The sequence below is a fragment of the Xenopus laevis genome, chromosome 7S (genome assembly GCF_017654675.1).
Source record: "Xenopus laevis strain J_2021 chromosome 7S, Xenopus_laevis_v10.1, whole genome shotgun sequence".
NCBI lineage: Eukaryota > Metazoa > Chordata > Amphibia > Anura > Pipidae > Xenopus > Xenopus laevis.
Window position 1 is genome coordinate 61242994 of NC_054384.1, and position 13480 is coordinate 61256473.

The 13480-nt window shown below is 38.8% G+C and overlaps 1 protein-coding gene across 3 annotated transcripts in view; it reads right to left on the bottom strand.

Annotated features, from left to right (window-relative positions):
* Window positions 1–1944: 1944 nt before the first annotated feature.
* prdm10.S (PR domain containing 10 S homeolog) overlaps window positions 1945–13480 on the bottom strand; it is a 54328-nt gene continuing 42792 nt past the window's right edge. For all 3 annotated transcript variants that reach the window (XM_018227728.2, XM_018227726.2, XM_041571307.1), the window contains 9 exons: window positions 10881–11060; window positions 10673–10783; window positions 10090–10290; window positions 8026–8157; window positions 7467–7637; window positions 6919–7059; window positions 6271–6418; window positions 3166–3278; window positions 1945–3058 (listed from right to left, as the gene is read on the bottom strand). In XM_018227728.2, the coding sequence (XP_018083217.1) occupies window positions 2867–3058; window positions 3166–3278; window positions 6271–6418; window positions 6919–7059; window positions 7467–7637; window positions 8026–8157; window positions 10090–10290; window positions 10673–10783; window positions 10881–11060 (1389 nt within the window). In that variant the 3' untranslated portion in view covers window positions 1945–2866. The remainder of the gene's footprint in view (window positions 3059–3165; window positions 3279–6270; window positions 6419–6918; window positions 7060–7466; window positions 7638–8025; window positions 8158–10089; window positions 10291–10672; window positions 10784–10880; window positions 11061–13480) is intronic.

A 13480-nucleotide genomic window follows, 5' to 3' on the forward strand; every position in this document is an offset into this window, starting at 1 on the left:
TTCATACTTTAAGTTCTTACTTCATGCCAGGGTGAACATAGCATTACTTCAAGCTCTACTGCTCAGCCTAGCATGAAGTTAAAACATATAGCTCTGGCATTTGGACTATAAAAGGGCCAGATGTAACCTTGTAATAGTAAGACAAAGAATAGGCATTATGTAAAGAAAGGATAGGTGCAAAAACATAGTGGGAAACGGAATTTTAAAGGACCAGTAACATTAAAAAATGTTATCAAAAAAATTAAAACTAAGAAGTTCTTGTTCCATATTTTTAATGCTACGACGCTTTTGATTGCCAAGAACTGGAAAACTGCTGGTCTGCTGGACTTTCAACAAGTTTTGGTGGCAGTTGATCACAGGGCTAGTATGGAGTTGATAGCAGCCAAGAACGATCACACTTACTTTAAGTTCGATAAAATATGGTCTGCCTGGCAGACTTTTCGACACCCGGCCCCACAGGCTACCTCATGACTCTGGAGGGTTGTGTAACTCTGAGTTGATTTGATCTTGATATGTGATTGACGGACATACCTGGTGACCTGGTTGCTCTACATGATCTAGTTGACCTAGTTAATGGTTGTACTGTATTCTCAGGTATTAATTGTACATATGATGCTGCTGTATCTTCTGACATTTAGTGCTGTGTCGATATGGCTGTAATGTACGATATATGCCTTTATTTTGTATGGAGATTTATCGTGAAAAATAAAGAGAAGTTTCAAAAAAAAAAAAATTAAAACTAAACCCTCCAATAAATACCCATGCCTTACTACATTGTACTTATTTACCTTGTTTCTCAAAAAAACAGAAAAACTCCTCTCGCTAGAGCGACAAGCCCTGCTGCTGTATATCTACGTGCGCGCCCCCAACTCTCTCCTCCTCACAGGACATCTGCGGTAACCCAGAAGTCAGCGTGTTTGCAGTGCAGCTGAGGATTCCTATCGTGGCACGCAAGCTCTCCCTCTTCTTACATTCAGCCGGTAGCGAAGCATGCTGATAGAAGGGCAGGGAAGAGACGAGCCGGTGGAAAGGCTGGGGGAGAGGAGCACACTTGATGGAAGGGCAGGGGAGAGACGCACAGCTCGAGGAAGGGCTGGGGGAGAGACGCACACTTGATGGAAGAGCAGGGTGAGACGCACCACCGGTGTAAAGGCTAGGGGAGAGGCGCACAATAAATGGAAGGGCTGGGGAGAGAGACGCACAGGCAGTAGAAGGGCTAGGGAGAGGCGCACACTTGATGGAAGGGCTGGGGAGAGACGCAGAGCAAGTGGAAAGGCTGGAGGAGAGACGCACAGCCGGTGTTAAAACAGGGGGAGAGGCGCACACTAAATGGAAGGGCTGGGAAGAGGCGCACAGCCGGTGTAAAGGCTTGGGGAGAGGCGCACACTAAATGGAAGGGCTGGGGAGGAAAAGCCTCCTTGAGAGCAATGATGGGTGAAAGATATTCTGGGAGGGGAGGAAGATATTCTGGTGGAATGCTGTCAGACATTACACATTGTAAAGGGAAAGGCTATATAAGAGGCTGTGGAGGGAAACAGTGCGGGGAAGGCTTGCAGGTAACATGGTTGCTATGTGATGTCACTTCCGGAAATGATGTCACAAACCTGGAAGTTGGACCCCGAAGACGAGGAAGTGGTTCACGGCAGCGTGCACGCAGGGTAGAAGAAACCCTTCTGGTGGTGCAAGATGGCATGACCCCTTGTACTCCATCTGGAAGCGGCAGTTGGATTTTTTTAAGATTCCTTACTAGAAAAGCAGGATGCAGCTGAATATTTGAAGTTACTTGGGCACGCTCATTGATTATGACTGGGTTCTCAAAATGGTGTTACTGGTCCTTTAAGCCAAACTGATATAAATGTTATCTTAGACAGGTGATATCTCAATATAATTTTCAGGGTTACACCGATTATTACATTTCAATAAACACTGCTGCAACTGTTATAAATGTTGGCTAAATCATAGGCACTACCTTTATCTATAATGGGTTCTACCAGTTCTGGAGGTCATGGTCACTTTTACTTCCTGGCAAGCACTATGGATATAGGAAATCTCTCAAATCTTAAGACTGCTGGAAATGAATTACAAAGCTAATATTGCCCCTGTATGTACTTTGAAAAGCCACAACAACATTACTTAACATTTCTTTTTAAATACATTAACTTGTAATTACAATATTAAGTAAAACAAAAAAAACTTCCCTTTTATGTCTTACAGATTTAGTTTCAAATAAACAAACATAGTTAAATAACTTGGAATTTTTTTAGAGAACAGAACAATTTTTTATGCCACTTCAGATCTATTCTTTTCTCTGTAAGAGATAATATGGATCTACCTTACTCATAGTAAAGCTTTGTCCCTTCTTTGAGAAAGGTGCCTTTGAATATGTGTTGGGAGACCAACATGCAGAACAGTTGAGCCATTTTAAAAAATAAACTCAAGGTGCTTTTATGCTTGCAATGTTATTTCCTACAAAAGTAGAAATTGCTGCTAGGGTAAGTCCAGAAACTTGACATCATTCCCAGGTAAAGGAGTACTGATATCTTAATGTAAAGCTTCGTGCTGGCCATAGTGGTACATGGAACAAGAAACTGGAGACATTCAAAGCAGCAACAAATAAGGTCAGTAAAACTATAAAGCACATGTACATGTTTAGATGTGTCCTTGTCCCGTCGATGTTTGTTCTGTCTTCTACATTGACCCAAGTTTGACAGTTCAACACTTTTCAATACTTTTTATGGGCCAAATGAAGACAGGCACCCCGTGTTCTCACATTTCAAAATTTCCGTAGTACAAAAAATTTGAGATTCTTCCACTTGTGGCTCCTAGCCTTAAACTTTTAGGCCTTCTGTACTGTTCCTCATATTTTTCAGGGTTTGCTGATGTGTAACTCACTACTACCATTCATGTTGGTAGTTGTGGTGATTATGTATTGTGTTGTTTGAGATGAATTACTGGCTGGCTGCTCCAGATGGTCAGGGTTTGGAGTTGACTCCTCTACAAGAGAAGCATTCTTTTTCATATCCAAGACTCCTTGTCCTTCAGATATGACATAATGTGTCTAAAGTGAAAAAAATGGTGGTATTTAAAAGAATAAATTACATAGAAACCACACAAAATGATCTAACTGGAGAGACACACTAAATGTCTTACATGGATTCACATTACCTGAGTGACTGCTTTTACTTGTCCACTACTAACAGGAGTAACAGGTGTGCCTACTGCTGCTTCTGCAATCACATACTGGCCTTGAGGTAATGTCATCATCTGAATTTCAGAGGCTATAGAAGAGATAAAAGATTTATTATGTGAAGCAGGTTATAGTCGTGACTTTCTATAGCATTATTACTACAAAGCCAATAAAATAAGCATAAAAACACCAAATTAGCATTACTATAGAAAAAGTGCTGATATCTGGCAAAATGTGTGTTTTCATCTGTGGATAGTGTCTGATTCTTTTTCTCTGTATAAACACTGGATGAAAATCAGCTTATCTGCTAGCCTTTGCTCATTTGTGTGCCTGAGCCCTCAAGCAGTGCATTCCCTAGATGAAGACACAAAGAGCAGATTTGGCTGGAAAAAACAGGACCAAGCAAAGACCAGAGTATTTGGTAATTCTTGTGTTTATATGCAGGTTGGGAACAGCCACATGTTGCAGTAGTCTGTAGGACCTGATATACCAGGACAAAAAAAATCTATCAAAACAAATGAATTATTGGCACATGTGGTTTAAAAATGTAGCAAATTTGAAGATGGTTATGTGTAAATATCATTCCATGGCATTATGTTATGTTATTACATGGAGTTATTGTGAAATTTATGCTATGCTAAAATCCAATTTTTGCTCAGATTACCATATTCACAGTAGGCTTTTGAAAGTGATTATGCAAGTGATAAATAAACACACATTGCTACAAATTATAATTATAGCACATAACATTATTACAATAACTTTTTGTGCCTAGTTTTTCTTCCTCTGCTTCCAGTATATTCTTTTATTTCTCCCATTTTGCTACATATTTCTTTTTGATACACTGTTGCAAGTAATGCAATGATTGGTGCTGGTCCAAAATGGGACTGATGGTTTTGAAGCCAGTGCTATCTGAAGCTATCTGGATCGTTAGACTGTCTAGACTGCTAATTTTAAGAGGAAAAATTTAAAATATTGTAACACTATGGTTGTGGCAAAGGCAGGGCTTTACGGATTAAAAATGAAGATATGTGGGGTTATGAATGCCTATTAATGCCATAGTTATGATCATATACTTTTTACAGAGACAATTGCCAGCATTTAGCCTTGACTAGTTTTCCCTTAGTGAAATACAAAGAAAAAAACTTACTTAATCATACTTCCCATTAATGTTCATCATAAAATATTGATAATACCTTTTATGCAAATGATCTTAGACAGACTCACAAGTCAAAATATAAAATTCACTACACAAGACTGATTAATAATTAATTCTGATTTTTATTTTTTTAAAAGCATTTATTTAAATTCAGCAAGCATAATTTATTTTGTTTTTTAATTTTATCCCAATGGGTGAATAGGATGCAAGGAGGAGAAGAAGTAAAAGAGGCAGAAATTCACATGGCAGTATAAACACCTGTGCAATGTGCATCAGAATTAATATTCAGCCCTGCAGCATCATTTTCTTCTCACTTTCTGCTGCTTAGTGATTTCTGACTAGGGCAGTAGATTAGAAAATAATAAAAAAAAAATCAATACAGTAATTAGGCAAAAATTATCCAGAACACCACTTCCTGCTTTGCAACTCTCTTGGTTTCCACTGATTGATCTGAATCTAAATCTATGCTGAATGCTAAGGATCAATTGCAAACTCACTGAAGAGTTATGTCCCATGTGGCTCCCTAACTCAAAGTTAGAGCGCTGAAAAGCACTTTGTGTTCTGTTAGAAATCTGGCCACTCCAGCCTTTATAGATTAAATTTTTGGCTAACTAACTATATTACAAACATTTTTATTTTGCATAGCCTATCTATTTACCCAGTTTTTATTTTTACACTGAACTGTTCAAAGGCAGCCTGAACATAAGCCTATCTATTTACAACAAAAGGTAATAGGTAGCACCTCCCATTGATAGAGAGATAGCAAATTAATGGTGTGCAGGGTCACATGACATATAGAATTGAAGCAGAAGGAAAAGTGTGTCCCATGTCATTGCACCATCCCATTATTTTGTCCGAGATCCCAACTCTATGAAGTAAAACTTAACTTTTATTAAATCATCCAAATTAACACGAGAAAAAATAATAATAATAAATTAAAAGAAAAGTTAGGTAGGGTAGCTGTATAGACACGAGGTCATCAGCTAATGTACGATATATAAGATCGAGATTATGATGTGGGTTTATGCTACAGTAGTGACTGTTGCCCACCATCAATCCCAACTGCTGCCGTGCTGGCGTGCCTCTGTGCGTGTGAGGGATGGATGGCGTTGGAGTTATGTAGGCACACAAAGATCAAGCTCAATATGTACTCTGTAAACTCAAATGCCGTGAATGGCAACTTCCACCTGAGAGGCCCCGTGTCAACTTATCTCAAAGGAAGGGTGGTGTGGGAGGGAATGAGGTGTGCTCTCGATATCGGAAGGTTGCTTCCGCCTCCAATTGCTTTGCTACCTCTTCTCTGATACGAGGGGCGAGGTGCAAGTACCCTCGCAGTTGACACGGGGCCCCTCAGGTGGAAGTTGCCATTCACGGCATTTGAGTTTACAGTGTACATATTGAGCTTGATCTTTGTGTGCCTACATAACTCCAATGCCATCCATCCCTCACACGCACAGAGGCACGCCAGCACGGCAGCAGTTGGGATTGATGGTGGGCAACAGTCACTACTGTAGCATAAACCCACATCATAATCTCGATCTTATATATCGTACATTAGCTGATGACCTCGTGTCTATACAGCTACCCTACCTAACCTTGCTTTTAATTTATTATTATTATTTTTTCTCGTGTTAATTTGGATGATTTAATAAAAGTTACGTTTTACTTCATATAGTTGGGATCTCGGACAAAATAATGGGATGGTGCAATGACATGGGACACACTTTTCCTTCTTCTGTTTCAAGCCTATCTATTTACCCAGTTTTTATTTTTACACTGAACAGTTCAAAGGCAGCCTGAACATAAAAAGTCCCTGGTTCAAATACCAGAGGACTCTTGGGTACATGGGTAGGTGTATGTCAAGAAAAACATTCACAAAAAAAGGTTTAATATTCAAATCATCAAAACTGCATTAAAAACTTACGGTAGCCACGGAAAGAATTCCAACCACTGGGTAGGTATGCATGCTGTACAGTTGAATTTGCCTGGGACTGAGAAGCTGCATTCTGTAGCTGGGATGAGTTTACTTCCTCTGCTTCCTGTGATGAGGGGCTCAGGGCTTGACCTCCTACCTGTCACCAGATAAAGACAAGGCTGTTATGAATAAATCATGCATTGAGCAGATGTTAGTTATCTAAAAACATGGGTTTTGAGTAATTCTTTAGTACGAAGTACAGAGCAAAATCTGTATCTAAGGTGAAGGACTACACTAATATATTAAGTCATGTCTTCATTGGTTAACAGAAGCAAAGATATTCTTTTAATCCAAAACAGATCTGAATCAAAAACGTAATTCATTTTGTGACTCCAGTGTAAGAAGGCGGGTAATTATGTTTTCACCACTGGTTGTTTTTTAGAAAAGCTAACAATATTACAACAAAATTATTTTTTGTAAGTAAGTTGGCATTCCAGACAAGCAGTATCTACAGCAGAAGTAGATTATAAATAAAACTGTATAAAACTAAGAGTTGCTCTTTTTAAAAGTATACTAGCATAAACACATAGGACTAAAAAATCAATCACAGAATACTTAAATGCCTTTCTATATATTAACATTCTGAGATAGTGTTACCTGAGATGTTGAATGGGTGCCTGATGTTGGTTCGGCCACCTGAATGTGTTGCACTTGGATGGCATGCTGTGTATATCCTTGGGACTCGTGTAACTGGCCCATGTCTACAGTGGAATGCTGTGATTGATTAGGCGACTGTGCCTGTACAGAACATAGAGAAAATCATAATATGTTCTTTGGACACATACAAGTTAATAAGAAAACCAACAGATCTTGTTTGCAACAAACCATCACAAGAACAGCAAGCAAATAACTTTTTCCAAGAATCTGTTCTTAGAATTCGGTTCGGGATTCGGCCAGGATTCGGCCTTTTTCAAAAGGATTCGGCCTAATCGAATCCTAATTTGCATATGTAAATTAGGGGCGGTCAGTGACTTTTCGTCACAAAAGAAGATTTTTTTCCACTTTTTCCTTTCCTGACCATAATTTGCATATGCTAATTAGGATTCGGTTCGGTATTAGGTCGAATCTTTCACCAAGGATTCGGCCGAATCCCAAATAGTGGATTCGGTGCATCCCTACTTATAAGGCATAGAAAAAACACTCACCTGGGCTACTTGCACAACTTGCAGCTGTATGTGCTGCGGTTGCTGCATGCCACCAGTAGTTTGTGATACAGGAATATACTGAATGCGCTGGAAATCTCCCTGTGGGGTGCGGTATTCTGTAGTCAGTGTTTGTGATAATTCAGTCATAGCCTGTGTCAGAAGATCTGTAGTCTACAACAGAGATAGAGACCATTTAGAAAGATTTTGGAAGTGCAGCATATAACTTTCTCATAAAATCAGGTTGTGCTTCACATATAGTCGATTATAGTGGGGGGGGGGGGTTTCTACAGACCTAGTACAGTTGCAATCAAAGAAAACATGGTAAGTTACTATGGGTTATCATACAAGGCAATATTTGGTAGTGTTACTGTATAATCCTCTTTAAAACAAATACGTATAATAAAAGCACAAGACAGTAGGATGGAACCAATGACAGCTTAGTCATAAAACAGTGTGTGGCATAAATGGGAAGTGCCAATAGTTAATATATCAGCATGGTCAGTGATTACAAAAGTACACAGTATTTTCTCAGAGTAAACGTAATTTCTCCAGAACTTACCACCACAGTCTCCCCACTTGTTCCATCAGCAGATAGCACTGCAGGCCCAGTACCGAGCATAGGGGCCTGCACTGTGATTGGCAGAAGAGAAAACTCTGGATGCTTTTTGCGTATATGCTGGACCATCTTTGTCTGTTAAGAAAAATAATGTTTTCCTTATAATATCAAATTTGATAAGGCAAGCCATTTTCTTACTTTCCCAAATGCCCTCAGTCTTGAGTGTGCTCTGATAAGCTATTTTCTACTGCTGCACTGCAAGTTAAAGTAATGTGAAAACCCCTTATACCCCTGCCCATACTGCAGGGAGATTGTTGCCCATGTGAAAACTGCACTACATACGGGCAACAAATATCCAGAAAATAGCTTTGTATTTCTAGCAATATAAATCTCCAGCACTAAAACATATGAATTGTGTAACAGCTGGAAATTATCTTCTGCATCTTACAGCAGTTACACAATTCAAATGTTTTACTGCCCACGATTCACACAAACACAATGAAAAAGGTATTTTTTAGGAGATTTGTCACCTGCGGGTAGCATGGATTTCCCAATGCTGACAGATCTACCTGTGTGCCATAGCCCTTAAAGGAAAAGGAAAGCTACTGAAGCAGTTTATAGCCAATAGATTAGCCACTGTATTTATTCTGCAGAATGCTTTTCCATACATGAGCAAACAGCTCTAGAAGTTCTTTCTGTTTAGGATTGCAGCTGCCATATGGCATATGGACTAGATTACAGCAGGGAAAGAAGGCGGTAGGGGGGGAAATAGAGGGAGAGAGGAGCAAACGGAGCATACGTATGCCCTAACCCTGGAGGTTTATGATGAAACAGGAAGTCTGTTACAGAAGTCCATGCACAATAGAAGGAAAGAAATGTGGTGTTTCTTTTGACAGAGGACTCAGAGCAGCATTACTTTGAGGGTTTACTTGTGTATTTATATAGACCTTTCTGAATTTTAGCCTTTCCTTTTCCTTTATGCACAATGGCAGGCAGGGCACTTTGTCACTCTTGAGATATTTTGCTCCTCACAGGAAACAAAGTACCTGAACATACATATATCCCTATGTGATTCATTTGACTTCTCACGTAACGGTGTAAAACTGATGGGAACATTGTCATGCATTTATGCAAGAAGTCAGTTTTACCTGTAGCAATTTACATAGGGAGAATTTTGAGGGGCTATTCACTGCCTGTAAGTATACTTATCTGACATTTCCCTAAGGGCTACAGCACATGGGGATATGTGGAGTCTGATTGCCACTGCTGTCAGGGAAAACCAGTGGTCGCTATAAAGGCCCTCTCTACTTATCACAGCATCTAAAAATATGACATTTCCTGTGGCTGACAAGGTGAGACAAAATCCCCTGTATGCCACACTCTTAATGGCTAATACTGCTAGTACAGGTGGTTATTAAAATGCCCTAATATAGGTTTTTGTGACATATACTGACTGTACTTGCTGTGTCAGGCAGTGTACATCTATAAGAAAATGCATAGGTAGCTTCAGGCATTTCCAGCTAAAATGCACTGATGAAAAAACTGCACCTTCTGTTTTTAACAGAAATATGAAATATGAAGTGTCTATTTTTTTTTTTAAGAAACGACTATCACAGCAAGTCCCCTCAATATTTATTAAAACTGCTAAAATGTATACATATATAAATATCTAAATCCATCTTTTCATCTTTTTTCTTCCTATCTCCCCTCTCTATTCTCCTGTTATCTTTCTATCACTTTCAAAGTGTTGAAAATATTTAAATACTTCACCTGTATGCAAATCCATAGAATTTAGCTTCCCCTTTTACACTTAACGTTCTCTCTCCATTCTCTTCCTGGGTTTTAACAATTTTTTCTACCCATTCTCTTTTGGGCTTTCCCTCTGCATCATTTTAATGTAACGCCATTAGTTTCAACTTGGTGCCACCTTGTGATAATCTTGTTCCCCGTTACATATTATTATATCACTCTGCCCATTCACCTATGCACTTTTTCATAGAATCTTTATACTTTAATCCCTTATGGATCAGGACTTGCATTGTGTCCTGGAAATAACTGTAACCCTACCTTGCTGCTATATTGCTTGCAGCAGTGTGGACAGCAGACTGGAGGAGTCGCTATCGTTCCTGTAAGTTGGGTGTGTGTGCTTAACATTGGGTCTGGTTCTCCAGGACCAGCTGGACGGAGCTTTCTTATGCTGGGAGGGAGCTCAGCTCCTGGGTGGTTTTTTAAGATGTGGGCTTTCCGTTTGCTGGCACTCTTGTAAACCTGTAGTGTGAAAAAAATAGAATGAGCCATTCTGATACAGTCATATTATATTATTAATGGCAGTTTGGGGCCTTTTAAAAAAAAACGCACGCAGTCCTCACTCAGTGGGATTTTAAACATGCCCAATAGATACCTGGCATTTAATCAGTTCAATAATGGCTGTCAAGCATGCAGGCAGTTAGACAACAATACTGGTCCAATAAGCCACTGAACTGTAGGGGCTGAATCAATAGCTAAAACTGGACCTTGTATAGACAGATTTACTTAATACAGTAATACTGTATTAATACACATAATACTGTACTTGTATTGGACACTGTAATTGCACTAAATATAAACTTTTTTTTGGTGCCGATTCCCTTTAATTTGACTTCCGCCATACCTTTTCACAGTATTGGCAGTAATAATCTCGGTTAGGCTTTATGATTGGTAAAGTGAGCTCAGGCACCTCTTCAATCTTCATTTCAGGATGTCGTTTTGATAAATGATTAACCTGCAGTAAAATAGTAACAGTTATGAATGTGCTTAGTCTGAAGCAACTAAATGATATATATAAAAAAAAATCATTATTAACATCTTCTCCTACTGACCAGCATGCCTCTCCTACGGAATCCCATCATGCACACACGGCATTTAAACATGAAACTTTCATAATCTGTTGATACAAGGCGTGGCTTAAAGGCTTTGGCTCTGCCTGTGCGATCAGATTTTTTTGATTCTCTCTCAGGGTTGTGCATGCGCTGCATGTGTTCTCTCAGCTTGTCCTTTCTCTGGAAAAATAAAATCGATATTAAAATTTTGAGTTACGACTTAATTATATTACAAAGCGATTACACTGAACATAGAAACTAAGAAGACTTCCATATATGTCCTTCATAAATTGCAATTGCCGTACAAGTTTGTGCCACTTAGCCAATAGTTAGTTGTACACTTTTCGAGTAAACTATCACTGACAAGTGCTGACACAACTGTTCATCAGACAATTTCAGTAAAAGTCGGGATGTTTTGTGTGCCATGTTTTCAAGTTTTTGGGGTATTTTAAAACACATTGCTCTAAAGACAGAAACAGCTCTGTGTGTCTTAGCCCTCTGAATGCTAGGCTTTTTAATAATGGATAATTATATATTATAGGTTGTTGTGTTACATTTGGTAAAATAAACAATTGTTCTAGCCTCTTACTACTTTCTCATCCTCATGTATTATACACCAGCTTTTGCCTTCTGGGGTAAAGTAATAACATTCAGAAATGTGGTAGGTAGACATGCAGCATTATAGGCCAATCAGCTGGTCCAAGGGTAAAGAGGTTGACAAGTTCCCACTACCTCATGTCAAAATGCAACCTGGTAATGCTGCTTCACTATTGTATGGTACAGTACTATTTAATATGATGGGGCTTTATAAATACTAATAATCAATCAAAATATCTCCTTTTTTTAATCACAGTTCTCTATGGTACTCCCTAGAATTTTGTCCTGAGCAAAGAAACCAGATGGTCACAGATTCCTTTGCACAATGAATACAGGTTATAATGGTTTATGCAGATTATTTCATAGCCTGAGATTTGATCTCTATCGAGTTTATATAAATTGTTCTTTTCTGCTTACCACAGACAATTCTAAATCAAAGAAAACAGAAAAGGAGAACCAGAAAGAGTGAGAAAATGCCAACTAGGAAGAGAGAGACAATATAATGCCAATAGGAAGAGGGGAGTAAATATAACCCAAAACTACATTCTCCCAAGATACTTGCTCCCAGCAGTCATATACAAATGTGAATCAAGCAATCAGACAGGTCTGTGTGTTCTGTGACCTGAAAATAATATTCCAAATCCTTTTTTGTCAAGTTATTCATGCAAACTAAACTTTAATTACACCATATAAATTATTTGAATCTGATTTTCTTTAATTTGGGAATTCATAATTATAGCAAGCAGGCAGGTGCGATTTTGTGGGCACTGTTATCAAGGCAAGCCTTGCATCATCTCAGTATCTTGTTTGTGCACCAGAATGGGGGATATGAAGCCCATCCCCATGCACTGGTTACACAATTAAATGGTAAAGAGAGAGGGGGGATGTGGGGAGAGCAGTGACAAATATTAAGTGCTGAATGGAAAGTGAAAGTAACTGCCTGCCCCGCCTCTATGCCTAAGACAGCTGAGATTTTAAATGATTTTACAACAGCTATGAATGCTTTCATGAAAAATAGAATTTAGGTTTCATGTTTAATTTGAAAAGAACTTTTATTATACAGCTTTTTATGTCTGGGTGACAAGTCCACTTTATGTGGACACAATTTCTTGAAATTGCCAACTAGATTACCCATTAACCCATTCTAAAAAATAATTTTTACATGTGCAATCATATACAGGTATGATTGTTGTAACATAACAGAAAAAGCTGACAGTGAGTTTGAATGAGAAAGGAAAAACAGTACAATATCCGTGTTGCAAATACAATAGTTTGTACACTCATCTCTCTCTTTCATATCATGTACTATTTATAAAATAAGCACATTACAGAACAAGCTACACTTTAATTTAGACTGGAGTAACCTCCAATACAGGGTTTGTTCACATTAACAATACATTATCTAATCATATATGTTATCTATATAAAAGCAGCACGCTTTTAGGATCTGGCCACATGAGCATTTTCAGGGAGATTAGTCACCCCAGCAACAAATCTCCTCTTCTTCTGGGCGACAATCTCCCCGTCCCCTTCCTTGTGAGGCAACTTCGGGCGGCTTCAGAAAACTAAGCGCCTCATGTGCCTTCCCCCAGGCGATTTTCATTTTAGCCGGCGACTAATCTCCCCGAATCTGCTTGTGTGGCCAGACCCTTATAGAGCACATTGCTTGTTGGGTTCTGCCCAAAATGCTTTACAAACAACACTCCTTGTTGATTAAAGCTTATGTTGTGATCCTGAGGTTTGTTATGTTATTTCAGTGTGGCTTGTACCATGTGAACAACAGCCCTTGCAAAAGGGTAATATTGCTGTCCTACTTCCGTGTATATGCATTTGCATATTTTGTGAACTGCCATATAGAAGGACAGAAAACAGAACTACATGGAAACTGGAGTAGAATGCAATGTACAGTAAGTTTAAACTATTTACAATTATTACCAGGTACCTTTTTAGTTATGATGTTATGATGTGCATAGCAAGGCTTCTGAGTTTGACCATTTGACAAT